Source organism: Cloeon dipterum, chromosome 1 (assembly GCF_949628265.1).
Source record: "Cloeon dipterum chromosome 1, ieCloDipt1.1, whole genome shotgun sequence".
In the NCBI taxonomy this organism is placed as follows: Eukaryota; Metazoa; Arthropoda; class Insecta; order Ephemeroptera; family Baetidae; genus Cloeon; species Cloeon dipterum.
Window position 1 is genome coordinate 10229840 of NC_088786.1, and position 20429 is coordinate 10250268.

Sequence of the window (20429 nt, forward strand, 5' to 3'; positions counted from 1 at the left end):
AATGCCAAAAAAATTAGAAACCCCTTAAATTTAGTTGGGGTTACCGTGCTGGTTGATTGCAAAAGCCAGTAGAATTTTCGCAAATTGGTGAACTTGACTGTTTAAATCGCTTTATCTCCCGATAAAACCTATTGACTATACTTTTTAACCTCGGGATTAAATTTTAACAAATCTGAAAATATTTCAAAAATTGAAACATTTCAATTTTTTCAAAGAAATTTCGAGATTTAAAAATAATAACTCTTTGTATAAGATTGATAATACCAACACCCACTGATAATATGTATTACATGAAACGTAGCTATCGATTTTGTCACAAAACAGTTCAATTTTTAAAGACAAAAATTCGACAAATTCTACGGATGAAGTTTTAACTGGGCTACAAGCCATTTTGGAATAATCTAAATTTTACTGCTGGATTGCTATAAAAAGGGAGCTGAAAGAAAAATAGAGAGCAGTTCTCACATGAAGAAACATTTATTTTGATTTAAAGCGTTACACCTTTTACTTTGTTTCATCTTGAGGGAATCTATAGGGTTAAATTACAAAACTCCACAAAAAATGAGCATTTTCGGGCTCAAACAGCTGGAAAAAAACAAGTTAAATAAAATTAGCACCAGTTGTCAACATTCAGATATATTTATTTTGTTTGATTTTGGTAGCACATTCATTTGACAACAGAGAGGGGAAAAGACAATATTAAGCAGCAGCTCAGTGTGAGTGGGAATGTGGACTAGAGAGAGTCTCTATTTCAGTATCACGTCAAAATCGCCCCTGGAATGTTTGTGCCGTTTTTGAGGGGATCTACTCATGGTCTTCTCTCGGGGGCGAGGGGCTTCATCGAACGTCGCTGATATCTGCCTTGGAGCCAAAGATGCGCACCAGCTGGCTCTCGTAGTCCTCGATATTCCTCTTCATGATCTGCATGCACGGTCCCAACAGTCGTTCGAACGCTTCCACGTCAAGGAAAGCAAGCTTGACGCAGTCTACAGCCACAGCCGTGGCCGCCCTCGGGCGGTGGGTGACCAGGGCGAGCTCGCCAAAGTAGCCGCCCTTCTGCACGCGGTTCACTTCGGCCTCGTTGCCTCCCTCGCTCACCTTGATGATGACGTCACCCGACTCGACAAAGTACATGCCGTCGGCGGCGTCACCCTGGCGGATGATGACCTCGCCAGGGCCGAAACTCCTTGGCACCAGCGCGTCTGACAGATTCATCCGCTCATAAGGCTCAAGAGCCTTAAGCATTGGCACAGATTCGATCAGGCTCTCGTACATTTTGCGCTTCCTGAATGCTGATTTGAGCAGAATTCGACGGAACGTCTGCCTGTCCATGGCCCACAGGGAGCCTTCTGTAGCTGCCTGAATGGTGGCCGCCCTCGGCATATTGTACATGAGAGCCAACTCACCAAACGAACCGCTGCCTTCGTACTTGTAAACCTGCCTTGGCTCGGTGTCCGTCTCCATCTTGACGAATGTCAAATATGTGCCTGACTCGATGACGTAGAAGTTGTCGCCGTCATCGCCCTGCTTAATGACATACTCTTCCGGCTGCACTCGTCGTTCAAACATGGCATCCAAGACATCTTGCATTTGCTCCTAAAATGATAAAGACAGACAAAGGCATTATACGCTTGCTTATCAATTAGCACTGGTAGCTTTGTTTTTATCAATTTTTCTGACAAAATTGTAGCACGTCTTTAGCTTACCCCAGATAATAATAATGTCATCCACCACTACACATTTCTCAACTTACTATTTTTTCTAGATGGTAATCAGGGCAATTCCGTGAATCATATTATCTTTAAAATGAGGTGAACAAATTTTGCAAACTTATAAAATATTTCAACTGAAAAAAAGTTCAAACTACAATTCTTAAATTAAAACTTACGTACATGAAAGTGTAGCTGAAATATTGACCCCTTTTTAATTTAAATTCTTTATTAGATCAAGCTTAAATTTATTTTTAGCTTTTTGGCACTCTTTAAAAAATGAGGTTAAGGGACCAATGAACTTTAAATATCAATGGTACTTACCGGGTCTAAAGCTCTAAAGAGTAAGATATTCTTAACACTATCAGCAAGACGCTGCCTCTGCTCATCTGATTTCGGGAAGACAGTCTAAAATGAAATAAATAAGGTTATAATTAGCCGAATTGAACAACATCTGTGAGATCTCCATACCCGCTCCCCTTCCTCCTCATCGTCCTCTTCCGGATTATATGTCTCTGCAAATACTGATTTACGTCTGATGGCGAATCTGCTCACTGGAGGCTCCGCTGCAGACATAATGCATTAAAATTAGAATTCCATATCTCATCTGAAAAGTAGAGATCTTACCTTCTTCATCCCCAGACACCAGGGACTCTTCAGGTGAACCGTCGATCTTTATTTGGGTGCGCGAGTCTCGCAGCTTTGTGAAGAAGTCGACACCGAACTGCAGCAGATCCGGAGGTTGTTCTAGAAGGTAGTTGATTGTGAAGTCCAGAAGGACTTCTCTGAGTTGATTTGGAATCGAGAATTTGTCCATTGAGCCGCGATTCATCATAGCCGAATACGACCCCCGGAATCCAAGATGGCCGATCGACTCTCTCCTCCTACCTGTACGAACCTCGGAGCAGTACTGAACTAAAGACTACTCCGCCTGAGAAATTAGCGACTCGACTTAATGAATTTATATTTCACTATGACGCATACCTCTTCAAGATTGTGCTCGCTATCTGAAGTTTTGCGATAATTCAATTCAGCTTAAGCACTTTTTGAAGATAATCAGCGAGTAGAAGGAAAACATTGGAAAATACGGCGGAGGAATCCGGTCAGTGCTGCCACCAATAAAAGTCAAGTGCTAGTAATAGTATTGACCAGGAGTATTGGAAAACTGATATTAATTTGAATTCATTCCGTCGCGTCCTCTTAAAGGATTAGAGCTCCTGAATGCGAGGCTGCGTGCGTGAGCGACCCAATAAAAGCCAACTGTATCACACAAATATAAAATTTTTTATTCACTCACAGCTTGAATTAAAATGGAAATAATCAGCCTAGCGCAACAAGTGTTCAGTAATATTATCCTAATATATTTTGCTAGGCTACACTTCTTGGCATTCAGTGAAATTTCATGAGATCAGCTCCGACTCCTTGTTATATACGTCCATGATTCTCTCCATAATAAACCACAGCTTGTCCTTTTCCAAATCTTTGGCAAACGGCTGAAATTAATAATAAAATTATTGATTGAGTTAAATTTGAATAATTTTCCATTTTACCGTGTACCACAAAATGCTGTCACCCTCTTCTACCAATGGCACTTGGGCTCCATAGCACTGAAGAGCCAGGTTAATGCAAGCGATTGCTATGTGTTGCGGCTTCATTGTAATTATAGCTGGATCATGGTGCAAATCTTGCAAAAACGAAGCGGATGCCTTTGAAAGAGGCAACTTCTTCCACTGGTCTGGATCAAACCAATCTTCCAAGGTTTTCAGATAGTGCAGCATGTACTATAATTAAAACATATATTATGCGAAATATTAACATCTGCGTTATTTAAATTGATTAAATAATTTAAATAAAGATAAACAAGTTTATTAAATCTAGTTTAATTCAATACATACCTTGTGTGGGTGCAGCCACAGAATGGAAAACTTGAGCATCCGCATTATTAGAAGTTCTGCTTGCACAAGAGCGTCCCTCATCCTCCAGAAGTTGTCATCAAGCTCAATGGCGGGACTGTCCTTGTGCAAGGTGTGGTAGGTAACATTGATAACGTCTCGCACCTTCAGAGGTTCGTCATGGGCTTTTCCGGCCAGAAAAATGCTTGCACCAGCAATAAGCTAAAATGGAGTAAAAAGTTTAATATTAATTATTGTCTTTCACTGCCTCAAATTTACGTGAGATAGAGTGACAGAATCTAGCTAATTTAGTATAATTTTAAAATAGCAGTTGATTTATAGTAATTTTAATTACATAGACATCATAGGATTCATCTGACGCCTCTGCGAAGAATCTGTGGTATGTTACGGCTGCCGTAGCCATCGTCAATGGTTTCACACCAAGCTTGTGCCCTGCAGCAGGTAAATGAGGAGTTTTTCAGTCAAGACTCGATAATAATGCATCATGCAAAGTCTGGCTAACCGCATTCGAATAAAAATCGGGCTGCAGTGTAGTGGCTCCGACTGTGCTTGGTGTAGTCGATGTTGGGCGTTTTTTGCTGCCTCTGCACTTGCATGACGTCGATGATGTCCTTCATCTTCAAATCGTGACCCTGGTACGGGCCTGACTGTCAAAAACTATGACAGAACTCGCCAATCGATTCGACAACAACATTCATCCACTAAGGTATCAGTTGTTGTGGTGTTAAGTGTTAAGAATCAAATCAACGCCACGATCGGCAACATGCTTTGCATGCCCTCTGTGAAACCTTTTCAGAAGCTGTGGTGTGCAAAACTGACGTGGCGGGAAGCCAAATTGGGAAATTGGCAAAGTTAATCATCTGGCATATTTATATAGTGGAAGCTATTTTTTATTAGTATGTGTATGTCTTATTCATTTTTTATGAGATCATAAATTCCATGTTTCATCGTCACCATTAATTCTGAATCAAGCTCACGAGGATTTTTTAACATGGAGAAATTATAATATATATATATATATATATATATATATATATATATATATATATATATATATATATATATTAGCTATCAAAATTATGAATAATAAATAAGCAGAGAGGCGGCGGTACATAAAAAATCGTAAAATCTATTAAACAAATATTTTAATTTTGAGTACTGGGCTCAAGGTTAGGTTTTATTATTAATAGTAACTGAAAACTATTTTTGACATTTTCACGTGATTGTATTTTACAGGTTTTTATTCCAAAATTTGGAAGTATCATTTTCAGAGGAGCTGCTGGGAAATAATGGAAATAATTCTTTAGTGTAGTTTTTCTTTCATTTTTACATTAATATGCTGCGGCATTTTATTTTTATTGTAGGAATAGATACACCGAGATTAAAAAAGAATAAGTATATATGATTATTTTGTACATAAACATTAATAAGATTTTTCTTTTCTTTGGTCTCTCACTGCTGTTGTTGCTGCAACAAAAGTTGCTCCAACTCGTCTGCTGAGCGAAGCAAAAATGCAGCTGACTCTCGGTAGCCGGTAATTAGCTGCCTTACTGCTGCCATTTCAGCCTGGTTCAGTTTGTGGTTGAGCAATGGTTTGCTGCTCTTCATGCTCAAATCAGTCGGTCCTAAAATTTCACGAGACCAAAAATTATTAGCAATGCAAAAATTTCGAAATTGTCAACAGTGCCCAGATGCAAATTCCCCTCGAGTTGTAAACACACACACACACACTGAGATGCGATTACGCGCAGATAATGCTTATAATAGGACGGGTCAAAAAGTCACGCACCATTCGTCGTCACCATGTTGTACGGTTGGAACGGCGGCCTTTGAAAGGTTGGGGCGGCCCCGCTTTGCCGGAAAGCGGGCTTCGAGGTGGCAGCGTCTTTGGAGTCGATGGTGCTGGGTTCAGCCTTTGGGAATGTGTCGATGGGCGCTGGCTTCTCGGAGGCCGTCACCGGCATCGGTTGACTCACCGGCTCAAGACCCAGCCGCATCCTTTTAGCATTGTGACTCTCGTTTTCACATGCCTGCGCCAAAATTTGCTCAGCCTGTACCGACGTTAAGTGAGCCGGTGTCGGTCGTGCCTGAAATTCAAATATTTATTACACCCGTTTTTACTTAAATCTCGAGTTTAGGCTAAGAATGCGGTTTTTTACGAGGTTCAAACTGAAAATTTAAACTCACCGATTCCCAAGATGCTCCGTTTTGGTCTCTTGTTCGTTTGGTCCGTCGGCAGCTTTTGAGATAGGTGCGGATCCTTTTTCGGGCGCGCTCACCGAATTCTGGAAATTGACGAATGCACGAGTCTATGATTGCCTGGATTTTTTCCTTGGGTTGTTTAGAGATCGGAACCATCCTGTCCAAATTTTCGTCCACAAACAGCCGCACGAACATCTGCCAGAATGATTTTTTAGTAAAACAGGGATTTTGTTCTTAAGTTTTAAGTTACATTGAACGCTTTAAGTCTCTCGGGATCCTGCGATGGTCCGTCCAATTTATCATCCTCCTCTTCATCGTCTTCGTCTTCTTTATTTCCGGATGATGACGTCTCGTCTGCTAGAGACGCAGTCTCTTGTGGGCTCTGCAATTTTTTACCTTAATAAGTTTACTATCAAACCCATTTAAAAAGCGTGAAAAATTAGCTCAAGCCTCGGAGGTATATTTATATAATGACTTATTGTTAGCGGGCAAGCGATCGACTTAAATTCTGAAATAAAGCATCCCGCCCCGCTAAATCATTTATTTTTATAGCAACTAAAAAGCATTTCACAAGAATAAACTCGTTTTTAATTTAATGTCTGTTTATAAGAAGAATAAATTACAGCCATATAATGCGATTCCTTATTTCTAATCAGATTATTTGCCTGCAACTTTAAATTTTTATCACCTCTCTGAAAGTATAAATTATTTTTGTGGTCATAAGACATATAATTTAAGATTTACAGTAGATATAGTGAGTTAAAATAAAACTAACAGTGTCAAACAATTTACTCCACCGGCAGACACCTATTTTAATTGATTTAAAGTGCATCAAATTTTTTGTATAAAATATATAATCAGCTAAGATTATTAAACCAAAATGCTGGACAAAATTCGGAAGGGGTATGCGTAATTCGTGGGGCTTTGTAATCAGAATTTTAGGATTTGTTAATTTATGCAGGTAAATAAATGCTTGGTAGTATTTTGATCGATTTTAGTTGTGTTAATATTCAGACTCGAGGAGGTGAGCAACTGTGTTGTGAGGTGTTCGGTTGGAGTGGTGTGCGCGATCGAAAGAAAACTCACCTCTTCTCTCTGCTTGGATTTCATAAAGGGATGCCAGCCCTCCTCCCCCGCCTCGTCTAGTCTGAGGTCTCCATTGCGACCTAAGCGACAGAGAGCCTCTTGAGTAAATTCAAACTTTTTTGCGTCCCTGAAAGGAGGAGGCGGCTGCGAACCTGATTGGTAGTTCCAGGCCAAAAGCATCATTTTTAGTTTTTCTGCGTCTTTGTTTGAGGCGCCTGTGGATCGAGGAAGAAAGGGACATGTAGAGGTGGGTGTGAGTGGGTCAACAAAGCTGGCATGCAGGACAGTTTATTACGTGCGTCTGACCGTGTGTAAGTGTGTGTGCAGTGCACGAACGTATATGGTGTTTGCTTGAAAAATTACAACGAATTATTCACTTGCCTTGATAATCATCCTCGATCAGGTCGGGCTCTGGCGTACCGAGGTTGTCCTACAATCAAATGAAAGTATTTTTCAGCAAGATGCTTCACGGTGCTCGCTCGCTCACTCGCTCTCTCGCTCTCTCGCTCGCTGTGTTCGTTTCATTACACGACGGACCCGCGCAAATGACGCAATTCCACCGTATAAAATATATATTATGCAATAGACGTGTTAAATTTTATGCGCGCATTGTTTTATGGCAGAAATTTTAACAGCGTGGCGCGGCAGAGCGCGTAAAAATTGCTCTCTGCTGCCTTCCTGCGCTGCTGGTCATTTGAAGATTTATCTGCGTTGAACTGAATACCGGAAAGATCGCAATAAATGCGGCAGGAATTAGCTGGGTTACTTATTGACACCACGTTGGCGATGAGGAAATGTTTGAGAACTTGATCGAAGTCAATAAAATGAAATGCTGAGCCCTCGGGGGATCAGAACGTAATTGATACGCGTAATACTCGAATAATGCTTGCTACACCTCCGTGAAAATGAGTGTTGCATCACCTCTTTAGGTCACTTTCTATGGGGGATATTATATAAAATTACTATATAGCTCTGATGTTTCAATAGAATTCTACCAGAAATCAAGGAATCACTATATAAAAGTTTCTAGTTATCAAAAAGAAGATATCATCGCTGCACGCCGTAATAATGATAAATATAAAAGTAAATTGTTTTATATCTATATATAAGCAGCAGAAATAAATTATGTAACAAATACTTACTATTATAGCAATAGAGAAGAAATATTAATTTTAATTTAATGAAGATAAGTTAGTAAGTTACTGTGAAGCCTCAAGGATTAAAATCATATTGGTTTGCCTCAAAAACTTTCTTTTATTTAACATATTATTTTCCCGCCGGAGGAATAACCATTATTCATTTCCCACAAATTATCATTTGCCCGTCTTTTCGCTTCCAAGGTAGACGAATTTGTGACCTGCGGAGGGTCATGTTTTAATATGATCATCGTTAATTGGCGAGTGGAAATAAACAAGTTTAAAAACCAGCCCGTTGGCTCGCATTGTTAAGGCATTTTCAGGAGTGTCAAAGCAATGGGAGGTATTTGAGCAGTTCGGAGATCTAATACTGGCTACCCAATTTCAGAGATGGCAAAAAGTGGTTAGTTTAGTGACTCCAAGTGCTCAAATTGCTCAACGGGCTGGGAGGCGCACCGGCGCCGACTCGCTACTTGCTGGTTTGCACCTTTCCAGCATGCGTGATTTGGCTTCACGGGACGAATGTCTAGCGTTTAAAAAAAGTCCTCGGTTCGGAGGCAAGTAGCCCTTCAGTGGGCTGGGTCTCTGTGCAGCCTGGTGCGCCCAGTTTATCCGTTCGCGGTGTTATTGGGACCCGGGTTTCAGCATTCGTGCTAGTGCAGTGCGCGCCCTTCCCGGTCCGAGAGGACAGGGATAAAAAGAGCAAAAAACTGTATCCTGTGGGAAAGACGAATTCAAAAGAGACATAAATGAAAAAGTGTTTTGAAAACACGACTCCTTTTATGCACGACTTGAACGTTTACCAGACCGCAATTTCGCGAAATAAGCGCTGAGGAGAGAAAAGTGCGGCGCACACCCGGCGCGTATCAGTATATTATGAAAAAATGTCTATAGTTGGCACAGGTAGCGTGTAATAGGGGCCCGACTATAAAATTTCAGGGCGCGCGCGCGTGTGTGTGTGTGTTGAAAAAAGAAAGAGAGGAAAAAGCAGCGGCTAGAGAGAGAGAGAGAGAGAGAGAGAGAGAGAGAGAGAGAGAGAGAGAGAGAGAGGGAAATAGGACAGAGGCGCAGGTAGAAAAGTTGAGCCACACATAGGGGTTGAGGGTTTTCAATCCCTGACGCCCCTTCTCGCTGGCTGGCAGGCGGGCGGACGGGTAGAGGCGGCGAGCAGCAGCTACACTCGCACCATGTACTATAACCGACCGAACGAGCTGCTCTCTACGCACAGTGCAGCCTCGTGTGTGTGAGTGTGTGTGGGTAGGTATACGTGCGGTGCTGTGAAAACGTATATACACACACATATATACTGACAAATAAATACGCCCCTGCCCCTTACAACCAACCGTTATTTAACAATAGGAACCTGCTGCAGGATAATTCGACTCTCGTGCATGTACTCAAAACACAAGCGCACCCATACTGTATTATGTGTGTGTGTGGAAATATTGTTACGTCGAATCGCATCGCGATCGTTACTGAAAACCGTGCGGCGCTGAATTTTTGTTTTGTTTGTCGGCGGTGCGGCCTGGCTTCGTTCGGGGTGGCGAGGGTGTCGTCGGGTCACGGGTCTTTTTTATCATAAAGCAACATTTTTCAGGCTGTCATGCAGCAGGGCCGCGAGCTGGCCTGCGCCGTTGTGGATAAATGCGGACACGAGCTCGTCCAGTGTGCTATTAAAAATGAAAAATTCCCTTTTTTCCTTCAATCAAACTCAATACAAAGTCATAAAGCGCTGGACGTGATGTTTGCGAGAAAAAAACACAGCGCGCAGTTAGCGGCCGGAGTTGAAGGGTGCGTAGAAAAAAGCAAACAAGAATAGCGCAGCGATCATCATATATAATATTGTGCTGCCGGCCGTATGAACGCAAACTCGTCTTATTCTTCTTTTATTTATGTTATTACAGTCCAGCCGTGCTGCAGCGGCGGCGGCGGCGGCAGCAGCTTTTGCAACTGGCGTGTGTGCATGTCGTAATGAATGGCAAGGTGAGACGGACTGGTTTTTTCATCACGTACCCAGATAAGGACGAGTCGCTCAAGAAGCGTCTCACCTGTTGTCGTATGTGCCTTCAATTAATTTAGCCGCGCGCGAAAAGCAAGCAAAGAGAGCAAGTGGTGCGTGTTTGTGTATATAAACGACACACACACACACACAACATAACACAAGGGACACCACTCGCAAGTGAACGGGTGACAAATGAGGCGAGCGAATAGGCGAATTGGAGACCTTAAAGAAAATCGGCGTGTTTACCTTGGCCCTTCTTTTAGCTGCCGAGTGCGACATGGATGACTCTTTCTGTGAACACAACGCAAGACTGTATGAGATGTGATGCGACCAGAGTTCCGCGTGAGAGTGTGCGAGGAGTGGAGGGGGACGAGAGAACACCCACTATTGCACCCACTACACCCCAATCGATATGAGAGTGAGAGAGAGAGAGAGATGAGTATATGTGTGGGCTCATCACAGGCGCATAACCAGGCCCTCCGTGATCGTGCCTGCAACTCACACACCTCAGGGACTGAATAATGCAAAGCCCTGCCTGCGTGCAGAACCCTTCAAAAGGACCCTGCAGCCTGGCCCGGAGAACAGGTTCTCTCTTGACGACGTGAATTATAAATCAGACGCGCGCTTGACGGAATACTTAGTTGCATTATACACACATACACACGTGATCGGCCCGATGAATAAATCGCTCGTGCACTCGCGCAGCGTTTTGCGGTTGAACAAGCTTTATTGGATGAAAGTGTTTTTTAAATTGGAAAAAATATCGTGCACTGACAAACGAGAGGAAAATTTATTGCGGATTGTTTTCAACGGAATGCAGTGAATAATGGACAAGTTGAAAGTTTTAACTCTTTCTTTACATTAATTATGGTAAATTGATGCTACCAACGTTACTTGAATTTTTCCAGAGCAAACTACACTGAAGACTTTTCGAGTTAGTTAAAATTCACAAAACAAGGAAAATATTACTTAAGCTCATAGTTTATTAAAATAATCTCTGTTTTTAGCTATAATTTTATATTTCCTCTTTGTGAACAATTGTTAATTTAATGGTATATCAAAAACCGCGAAATTCCGTTTGGAAAATAAAATTCTTGAAGTTAAACATTTTATAAAATTTAAAATTAATTTTAAAAACTTCAACCATTTGTGAAAACGAACTAAACGGTAAAACTCATAGGTTGAATTGCTGAATTACTGCCTCTTAGGTAAAAAACGGTCTTTTGGATTTCGAAATTTTAATCAAAAAGATATGCAGCATAGTTAGCCTGGCGTGCGTGTAAATAACTTCTTTTTTTTACAAAAATCCCTACACTCTTGAAATGGCCCTTAAAACATTATTTATATACCTCACTCTTCTCGCTCTCTCATTACTCTCCCTAATCCTCAAATAATGTGGGTCAAGCCCGTTAACCCTCTAGCCTCCACCAGGCTCACCTTCTCCGCAACTCTCTTAAGGGTACGAAAGGTCTCGGCTTTTCAATTTATTTCTCATTTACACCGGTGTCGGGTCGGCGCATACCGTACCTCCAAATTGAGGGCCTCGTCGTCGGTGAGGCCGAGGCTCCGCATGTGCTTCAGGTAGGTGGTGGTGATGGGTAGGCTGTAGTCGATCAGGGGCGGCTCGAGCCTGCCGGGTGTGGCCGACGTCACGCTCGGATGGACCGTCACGGGTGCACCCCCCGCCGAGCCACCTGCCGGGCCGGATGGCGTGGCCCCCGGCGCGGGGGCCACCGGCATGATCGGCGGGGGCGACGGCGATTGCGAGTCAGTCATCGAAGGCCTCCGTTGGCAGTCTGTGCACTGCAGCAGGAATTTGGTGACGGCCTCCCGGGGCAGGAAGGCGTACGTCTCTGTGATCTGGAATTATATTTCAGGGCTCTGCTGTATGTATGTGAGCATGTGCATTTTGTGAGTGTGTGTGTGTGCCGGGCTGCTGCTGGTCGGGTCGGTCCGTCCCGGTTGGTTTTTCTCTCTTTCTCGGCGGTGGCTCGCTCGCCTCTCTCTCTCTCTCTCTTTCTCTCTCTCTCTCTCTCTCTCTCTCTCTCTCTCTCTCTCTCTCTCTCTCTCTCTCTCTCTCTCTCTCTCACTCTCTGGTATATATATTTTTTGTGCTGTCGAGAAGGGAAGAAGGACTAGAGCTGCTTTTATTCCGAAATAGTGGTGCCTGGAAGGGGGCTTAGAGGGTGCATAACGTGTTTAGATGCCTGCTTTTATAAAGGGGGAGCAGAAGGTGGGTTGGGTTTAAAGGCGGACGGGCGGGCGGCGGCGGGCGGGTGGAGTGGGCGGAAAGCGACCATGAGAGAACCCCATGCAGGCAGGAGCAACCCTCTTCTCCATTACGGCAGGCAGAATTAGTTACTAGAGCAAAAGAACCCACCTCACCCAGACCCTCTCTTATCCACACAGAAATAAAAGGAAATAACTTTCTCTATATACCCCAGCAGCAGCACACACACTCACACACACATACACCCAGGCGGGTCGGTCGGTCGGGCGGAGAGAGAGAGAGAGAGAGAGAGAGAGAGAGAGAGAGAGAGAGAGAGAGAGCCCTTGCTGCCGCTGCTGGATCATTTTTTGCGCAAAATATCATATCGCAGCAGTGGACCCGGCATCGCTTTTGCAGCCCACTGCGCCCACCCGCCCACAATGCACAGGTCCGACTGAGCGACGGACTGCTGCGTAGCTGCCAGCGAGCTTGATAAAAATTCATTCATAATTCGGAAAATGACGCCTGTGCGAGGTTAGCGAGCGTGTTCGCGTATTTGCAGCCGAAATTTGAGTGTTTGAGGGTGAAACAACAATGCAGAGAGGGTTGGGTTGGTTACTCATGTAAAGCCATACTGCAGTGTGTATCGCCTGACAAGGGGGATCGCCGGGCAGGATGGGCGGTCGCCCGCCGGCCGCGGTAATTAGCCCTTAGGCGAAATTGAATCATGATCGGGTTTTTGGCTTTTGTTTTTAATAGCAAGAAGAGCAGGGCGCCAGAGACGCGGCGGCGGCCCCGCTGCTCCAGTTCGAGAAAGTGCGGTTTCGAAAGGTGCATGGGCGGACCATCCTTGGTGCGGAATGACTTTCAGTTGCATTCCAGGATGAGCAGGCGGGCAGGGAGGGGTCGAGGTCAAAAGGGCGACGGCACGTCTCGCGAAAAAGTCGCCTTGGTGCGGTGTGGAGTAGCGCGGCGGCGGCGGCGGCAGCAGCACAGCGCCGGCAGAGGAAGGACGGGCGGCTTTTTGTGGGTTGATGGAGGCTACGTGAGTGAGCTAAAGCCTCCTCTCTCGCTCCTATCTCTCGTGTAAAATCAAAATACAGCAGCGACGGACAGACACACACACCACTACCACCAGCAGCGGCGGCAGAAGCAAAAGAACCAACTTTCGCCCCGGCCAATTCGGGCCAAAAACGCGCAAAACTGTAATTTATTGTTCACTATCTGCTCTCTTCGTTTTTTGCAGACTGCGAAACGAAGAATTTAAGTTGTTGTTTGTTCTTAAAGGTAAACTCTCCAAAGGAGTTGTGTTACATCATTTGCAGTATATCGCATTTTCTTTTAGAAGTGTAATTACTTTAATTCTGTTTTTTTCCACAAAAATTTGCTAGCTATACCGTAGGCTTAGCCATAAAGAGAAAAGTTTGTTTGATGCGCGAAAGTTCAAAAGGGGAAAAATTCTTTTTGGAAGCACTGAGGAAAATATTGATAAATACATTACGCTTCGAAGCAAAATAAACTTCGTTTATGCTTCAGCGCAGCTCTACCGTATCGAAAGCGAAAAGTTTTCGCTAATTGGATTTTGCATGTCTCCGCGGCGACTAACAGGTGGTTTTCTCTTGTTACTCATGCGCCGGCCGCGAGTTATTTTTCTCTCTCTCTTTTTTTAAATATTTGATGCTATACTCACTGCTCGGTAAGTCCGCTTTTGGCCAGCGTGCTTTCCTGCGCGACCTTCCATGTCCACATGCACACTGTAGATTATATCGAAGAAGTTCTCAACCACTGCCACTTTTTTGTACTGGTCCTGTAACAAAAGCTCAGCAATTAATATTTTTTTATTTTATTTCTGTTGTTGTTACGCAGTACAAAATAATCTACAAATGTTATGAAATAGGTTTTAAAAGTCTGTTCAAATTTGCACATATTTCTATGCTATTTTTAATATTGTTTGTATTATTTGTAAAAATTTAATTCTTTTTAATTGCAGCTATTCAATTTTGTAATAAAAAAATAATCTTAGCCAACCAGTAGCTTATCGCAAGTTGAATCACTCGTTTGAAAAGGAAATTCTAATCCAAGTAAAATATCGATAACAATAATGAAATTGATACACATTCATATATGAAATTTACCTCCTAAATTCTCTTAAAATAATCAATAATAAGTTTTAGTTTCAAAGAAGAAGTTTTATGGAGCTCTTCGTCCCTATTGATAGAAAATATTGTATATATATGAGTTATTCCAATATATTTTCTCGCTGTGAAAATGTAGAAAGTTATTAGACCAAAATTTTAACAAAGTAATTAAAAAAATTTTTTAATTTTTTTAATTTAGCAACGCAAGGAGAGGAAAAACTGAGTTGCAATTGTTTGCATAAACAGGCCAAGAAATTGCTGATGGATCAGTCTTATACTTTCTCTCTCCCTATCTCTCTGGATATTTCAGAATAATAAATGAGACAGTGCGCCTTCGCCAGCTTTATGAAAGACAACGGAAGAGATTTATTTTTTATGTAAAAAAAACTGTATGTGATTTAAATATTTGTTATGAATTAAGTGGTAAATTAATTTTTAGAATTATCGTTTTTCCTAAAAAAAAGCCCAAAACAACTTAGTCTTAGACAGGTAGTAAAGAATGATTACATTTTCAACTCAATTTCGAGTTATAATCAGTGGAAAAAAACTAAATGAATTCTGGCTAATTTAATTCTGCTAATGCTTTTACTCTCTCTCGTTCCCCGTGCGGAGGGTACTCATGGCCATGTTCATTATGCATTATTTATCACTGCTCACACTCAGCCGGGCTGAGCGAGTGTCGCATGTTGTTGGAAGCATTACACATTTGAGTTGCCGTGCGTATATCACGATGTGCACGAGCGCAAATTTGCGAGGTTTCGCCGCCCGTGGCTGGCCGCGGGGTCGAGCCGCCGAGTGCAGAGTGGCACTTGGCTCGCAGTTTCGCGGCTCGCTCGGCCGCAGCAGCACCGGCTGCAGCCGCACCGTCGGCTCCATCTGTGAAGCGGCCCACACAGCACTAGAGCCACACCAGTTGCATAGCTCGCTAGGCAGCAGGCGAATCTAACTGCCGGCAGCAGACGCGATAATACTCGCGCGGATTTGACGCCAGGCGCCGGGCGGGACGTTGCAAAAATCAGCATCTCTCGCGTAAAAAAAAATCGCACGCTTGGGTCGAGAGATCGATAAATATACATATTACGCACACACGGGTCGTTTGCTCGTCACACGCGCCGCCGACACCAATATCCCGACTGGAAAAACCGGTTCGCCGCGGCGAAAATGACGAGAAAGAGAGACTGAGAGAGGAGCATCATGATCATCCCGTCGCGGCTCATTTACATATTTCGGGAAAAGGCAGAGGGGAAAAGCTGCCGCTCTCTGGGAAAAAATTGGCGTATTTTTGCTCCCCGGATGTCTGGTTGCTCGCTTGCTGACAGGAGCCGCCGCCGCCACCGCCGCGCGCGTCCGCCAGCCCGCCCGCCGCCGCACACGGGCTGCCTGCCTTTTTTTCTTTTCGGTCGCGGCGGCGGCGGCAGCAGGTGAGGGGGAGCAGAGGGGAACTCCGCTCCAGCACCCACACCTGCGGCCCAACGGACGATTTTTTGTCTTGATTTGTTGATTGCGGCTGCCGGTGTCACCACGCGATCGATCGCCATTCCCAGCCCGGCCTCCGGCCCGTTTGCGGACCGCCAAACGCCATAAAACTCCCCTTGCTGGCGGGCGGGCTGGCAGGCGGCTGCACGGCTCACTCACCCTCTCGCCACCACGTCGCGAAAAATTAATAACACGGCGGCGGTACGGCGTAGTGGCGCGCGGGCGGGCGGGCGACTGCTGTCTGTTGCTCCGTTGCTGGCCGGATCACCCTCGGGGGGCTTCACTACAATTCAACATGGATTTCTATTTTTTCCACCAAAATTTGAAGAGTTAAACTCTCGAATTTCCAGACTCGATTTGAAAAAAATTTAAATCTAGAGTTCAATTGAAGATTAAGGAAATACTGAGATTTTAGTGAATTGGTTTGCTTTTATTTTTAAAGAAAAACGGTGTTCCCTAATAATAATAAAAAAAAATCCAAGTCATTCAGAGTCACTTTTATGATTTTATTGTTGACAGATACCATTGAAGGCAGATGCACTCGAGTATGCAATAATTTTGTTGGTTGAAATTAAATGCAGCTCCCTCAGAGTATAGCGAGCTGTGTTTATTTTTTTATGTATTTCTTCAAATATCCTGCTTTTGTGTTGAAATGGGGAAAATTACAGCCTACTTTACATACCGAGGAAGCTGCGCATTTAATTTTAACTGGAAAATGCGTTTCTTCATCATAAATTTCCTCGCTCTACTTCCTGATTATCACAGCCATTTAAGCTCTGGTAAATAATTCCAGAGGTAATGCAATATTTATATTCAAATTTTCCAAATTTTAGTTTTCAATTTTAACCGGAAATTGACCATTGTGAATAGCTTTTAACTCGAAAAAAATATGTCTATATCCAAATGTGCCGGATTACTCGAGATTTCAAAACTACGTTGCCTCTATAAACTTCAGCAATCACTATACCAGTTTAGCTACAGGCTTATTTCATTTTCTAGATATTGCCTCATGAAGTTGATCGTGAACAAAATTTTCTGAAAGAATAATTGTTGCTAATTTATTTGCAAGAGGGGACGCTTTGTGAGCGGCCTGCTAAATAAATTTCGACGAATGGGGGTGATCGAGTTGCGTAATTTCGCGCACTTTATGCGTTAGGGTGAACTGGTTTCGGGGGGCGGCGGTTGCTGGTCCACACACGCGGCCAGCTCATCTTGCAAGAAAGATGCAGTGCGCTCTCTGCAGCCTAGCTAACGATGGATTCTGAAAACTGGTCGGCCCGTACCAGAATTGTGTGGGAATGTCGCGTCTTTTTCTTTCACTGCAGCATTCACAGCAGCGGCGGCGGTAGCAGCAGAGTTCGTTATTTTTTCTGCATCTTTTGTCGCCGAAACGAGCGAGCGAACGGGAAACGGACGAAAGAGCGAGAGAGAGAGAGAGAGAGAGAGAGAGAGAGAGAGAGAGAGAGAGAGAGAGAGGCCGGCCGCTTAATTGCTCGGCCGGAAAGCGAGCGGCGAGCGGAGCAAGCGAGCGTGTCGGGCGGCCAGGCCGGCACCCCGAGAGGGGTTAAAACGGAGCAATCAGTGAGGCGGCGAAGGCAAAAAACCTAAGGTCATCCAGCGGGCGTTGCAGGCAGGGCACACGCGGCGGCGGGGGCACAAAGCAAACAGAAATCGGCCCGCCACCGCCGCGCTGCTATACCACTGCCGCCGCCGCCGTCGGATTTCACGCGTGCTGAATTTTTCCACCCGCCTCCGCCCGCGAGCGACGCGCAGGCATGAAAGGGGGGTACAATCAGTGAGTCATCTGCGGTCACCTCCCCGGCCGGTCGGCGGCTGCTGCTCGGGTCGGCCAGTCAATACGACTTATTATTCGCCAGCCGAACAAATGAGCGCGGGCCAGCCGGCGAATTTATTAGCAGCGGCGACATCGCCGACGTGCTCGTGCAATTATAAATAATTGTCGGTTTGCGGCCTCTCCGCTAGCTTTTTGCCACCGCCGATGCCGCTGTGCTGGATTTCGGCGCGCTTGATGCTTCGCCGCCGCCACTGCCGCCGCCGGACGTTTGTTATTAATGCTGCAGCGAACGGCCCACTCTCTTGTGACAAATTTGTCTCCGTTTTTCTCCGTGTTCGCAGAGGTGGTCCCTATGAGAATGGTTTCTGCCTCTGCTTGTTTGATGAATAATTGGCTTCCAGCTACAGAACTAATCTAATATCGTAATATATATTATTTAGTAGCTCCTTTGCAGCATGTTAAATTAATTCAAAACCATTGCTTACAAAATTTATTTTTTTTCTAAATTGATCAACTCTAAAATTATATTGAGTCAAAACTAATAATAAAATTGTAATTAACTTATTTGCAATATAGAGAGCTTTATTGAGATAAATTTATCTTGTTCTTGAACCTCTGCTCACTCAGTACATCCTGATTGCGAATTTAAAATATTGTGTGGTTCCTTTATACAGTACTGTCAAAGATTATTATTCCCTCGATATAATGGAAAAATAACCAAATTTAACACAACATTGGCATCGCAAAATTTGTTGTTGTTCTTTACAAATTGAACAACAATGACTTTATCTTATCTATATACCAAAAGTAAGTTTTCCGCACCATCCGCTTTGTGCACTCGACCGGATCAACATGGGGCGACTAATTTAATTGTCACCACAGTAGAAGAATAAAGCGAAAGAACAACGAGCTGTCAAACTTTCATGAGTGACCATCTTCTATCTTAACGTCCGCTACGGTGCAACAACCGTCGCCAAAGCCGCACACAAGCGGCTGGCTTTTCCTGTCTAGCGCTATGCTTCACTTTGAGAGAGATCGCATTAGCAAAAAGAGCGCCTTTCGCACTTGCAGTTAAACAAGTGGGTATTTTCGGCACCTTCGTTGTAATTACGCTGTCAATGACTTGAGCTCTTAATCGGGCGTGGGAGGTCAAAATTAATAAAAGATGATTACACAGCGATTGAGAAGGATGGTCGCATTAGTGAATTTTATTTTGGCGTCAACTGCCCTTTTTAGAAAAACGTGAGAGGAAAGGGAAAATATTTTTGCAACTGTGACAGTCGTGTGCAACTCTTTGCAAAAAGAATGAGAAGCGAGCGCGGCATGAGCGGGCCGGGATGCCTTCCGACATTCCACAAACACGGCGGCCCGTGCCACCTGTGTGGGTGCAAAAATGCAATTGGCCACTCGCGGACGGGCGCAAAAAGCCGAGGCCGGCCAGCCGGCCGGCGGGCGGGCAACTGGCGCTCCAACACATAGACAAACACCACCTGTTCCGCGCCTACCTTTTCCGTTCCGGTGGGCACGTACAACTCAGGTTCGGCCAGGGTGGTCATCCTGCTGACGGGGTTGAAGCGGGGCTCGTGAGGTGGCGCGTGGCCCGGTGGAGGCCCAACGCGGAAGCCCTTCGCCTTGACCCAGAAGCGGAACTTTGAGTTGTCAGCCGAGTTGACCTCGTGGCCCTGAAGGGTGCGCAGGATGCGCGCGTACTTGCGGGCCGTAATGGTCTTGGTCTTTGCCGAGTCGCCGTAGGTGCTGAGCACCCACGGCTGGAACGCGTCGAACATGTCCCTCATGATGGGGCAGACTACCGACTGCTGTGTGCCATCACGACCACCGACCGACCGACCGACCGACCCGCGCGCCGCTCTCCCCACCCGGCCGCACCAGGTGCCGCCTAAGTGACTGGAATAATAAGAGAGAGAGCGACGGCGACGACGACGGGCCTCATTAGCCACCCGGCGGCGGCGGCTCCCAAACAATTCTCTCTCTCTCTCTCTCTCTCTCTCTCTCTCTCTCTCTCTCTCTCTCTCTCTCTCTCTCTCTCTCTCTCTCTCTCTCTCTTTCTCTCTCGCTCCTCTCAATTCGCATGCATTTATTTCAGGGGCGTGAAACATTGTCTGCAGAGAAATTTCCAAGCTGATAATTAGAGATTTTTTTTTCAAAAATACCTAGTTCACTAAAATATAAATTCTCCTCAACTTTTTATTGTAAATTAACTAGTGCAGAATTCTCCTTTCCACGGAGTCTCGTTTTTTGTTGGATTGGTTGCTATTCAAATTCTTGCACCCCCTTAAATTCGATCGGCCACCAGTTTTTCACAGCCCCTGACTTGATTCTCTCTTCACCGCAGAAGCGGAGCAGTGGCGGCGGCGGCAGCGGCGGCTCCGCACTCTCTTCCCTTTTCTTTTTCTCTCTTTCTCTTTATTTCTCTTTCCTCCTCCTCGACACTCAGGCTCGCTCTCCTCCGCCATCTGAGGAAAATTCAACCCGTCCAGTCGGCAGACTCACTTGTTGTTTGCTTTGGACCGCGCGCGGGTAGGTAGGATGAAAGAAAAGAAGCCGCACTGCACACCGCGTCGGCGAAGGCATTAAACATCTGTCAAAAAAGGAGAAAAAATCGCTCTCCTCCCGCAGCCGGCCCGCAAGCAGGCCAGCAGCCACGCGGCCCGCATCAACTCGCGAGCGTGAGTGAGTGAGAGATCTCCCCTCCGACCGGCACGGCGGGCACACAGACCGACCACACGCAGCTCTCGCCGGCCT

At 44.8% G+C, this 20429-nt stretch overlaps 3 protein-coding genes across 7 annotated transcripts; all 3 read right to left on the reverse strand.

Moving 5' to 3' along the window:
- Positions 1-458: 458 nt before the first annotated feature.
- Pka-R2 (cAMP-dependent protein kinase type II regulatory subunit) lies at positions 459-2638 on the reverse strand. Its single transcript, XM_065491414.1, has 4 exons — positions 2337-2638; positions 2181-2275; positions 2034-2117; positions 459-1596 (listed from the first exon to the last, which is right to left on the reverse strand). The coding sequence occupies exons 1-4, from the start codon at positions 2542-2544 to the stop codon at positions 838-840; spliced, it is 1146 nt and encodes a 381-aa protein (XP_065347486.1). The 5' UTR covers positions 2545-2638; the 3' UTR covers positions 459-837.
- A 336-nt stretch (positions 2639-2974) lies between these two features.
- On the reverse strand, positions 2975-4346 carry CcnQ (cyclin-Q). Its single transcript, XM_065491427.1, has 5 exons — positions 4125-4346; positions 3957-4054; positions 3605-3823; positions 3260-3490; positions 2975-3202 (listed from the first exon to the last, which is right to left on the reverse strand). The coding sequence occupies exons 1-5, from the start codon at positions 4237-4239 to the stop codon at positions 3110-3112; spliced, it is 756 nt and encodes a 251-aa protein (XP_065347499.1). The 5' UTR covers positions 4240-4346; the 3' UTR covers positions 2975-3109.
- Positions 4347-4929: 583 nt separating this feature from the next.
- LOC135940090 (nucleolar protein 4) lies at positions 4930-19798 on the reverse strand. Of its 5 annotated transcripts, XM_065484834.1 has the most exons (11): positions 19172-19798; positions 13948-14064; positions 11576-11908; positions 10295-10339; positions 7292-7340; positions 7063-7125; positions 6911-6990; positions 6075-6206; positions 5810-6019; positions 5412-5709; positions 4930-5247 (listed from the first exon to the last, which is right to left on the reverse strand). In XM_065484834.1, exons 1-11 carry the CDS (start codon positions 19781-19783, stop codon positions 5075-5077), a joined length of 2112 nt encoding a protein of 703 aa, XP_065340906.1. In that variant the 5' UTR covers positions 19784-19798; the 3' UTR covers positions 4930-5074. The 5 variants fall into 5 exon arrangements, with proteins under 5 accessions (XP_065340906.1, XP_065340896.1, XP_065340885.1 ...); XM_065484824.1 differs by lacking the exon at positions 7063-7125 and having other exon boundaries at positions 4932-5247; positions 6911-7062; positions 19172-19488; XM_065484813.1 differs by having other exon boundaries at positions 4932-5247; positions 6911-7125; positions 19172-19488.
- Between the last annotated feature and the right edge of the window lie 631 nt (positions 19799-20429).

What these genes read in the sequence shown, in the direction of transcription:
- Pka-R2 (XM_065491414.1), bottom strand. Translation starts at nt 2,544, where the DNA reads ATGATGAATCGCGGCTCAATGGACAAATTCTCGATTCCAAATCAACTC. An exon ending in GGTGTCTGGGGATGAAGAAG is followed by an intron (nt 2,276 to 2,336) that starts GTAAGATCTCTA and finishes TTATGTCTGCAG; the next exon opens with CGGAGCCTCCAGTGAGCAGA. An exon ending in TCTTTAGAGCTTTAGACCCG is followed by an intron (nt 1,597 to 2,033) that starts GTAAGTACCATT and finishes TTATCATTTTAG; the next exon opens with GAGCAAATGCAAGATGTCTT.
- CcnQ (XM_065491427.1), bottom strand. Translation starts at nt 4,239, where the DNA reads ATGAAGGACATCATCGACGTCATGCAAGTGCAGAGGCAGCAAAAAACG. An exon ending in TGTGGCTGCACCCACACAAG is followed by an intron (nt 3,491 to 3,604) that starts GTATGTATTGAA and finishes TTTTAATTATAG; the next exon opens with TACATGCTGCACTATCTGAA. An exon ending in ACAGCATTTTGTGGTACACG is followed by an intron (nt 3,203 to 3,259) that starts GTAAAATGGAAA and finishes TATTAATTTCAG; the next exon opens with CCGTTTGCCAAAGATTTGGA.
- LOC135940090 (XM_065484834.1), bottom strand. Translation starts at nt 19,783, where the DNA reads ATGTTTCACGCCCCTGAAATAAATGCATGCGAATTGAGAGGAGCGAGA. An exon ending in CAGCTAAAAGAAGGGCCAAG is followed by an intron (nt 7,341 to 10,294) that starts GTAAACACGCCG and finishes ATTTGATTGTAG; the next exon opens with GACAACCTCGGTACGCCAGA. An exon ending in GGCCTGGAACTACCAATCAG is followed by an intron (nt 6,991 to 7,062) that starts GTTCGCAGCCGC and finishes TCTGTCGCTTAG; the next exon opens with GTCGCAATGGAGACCTCAGA.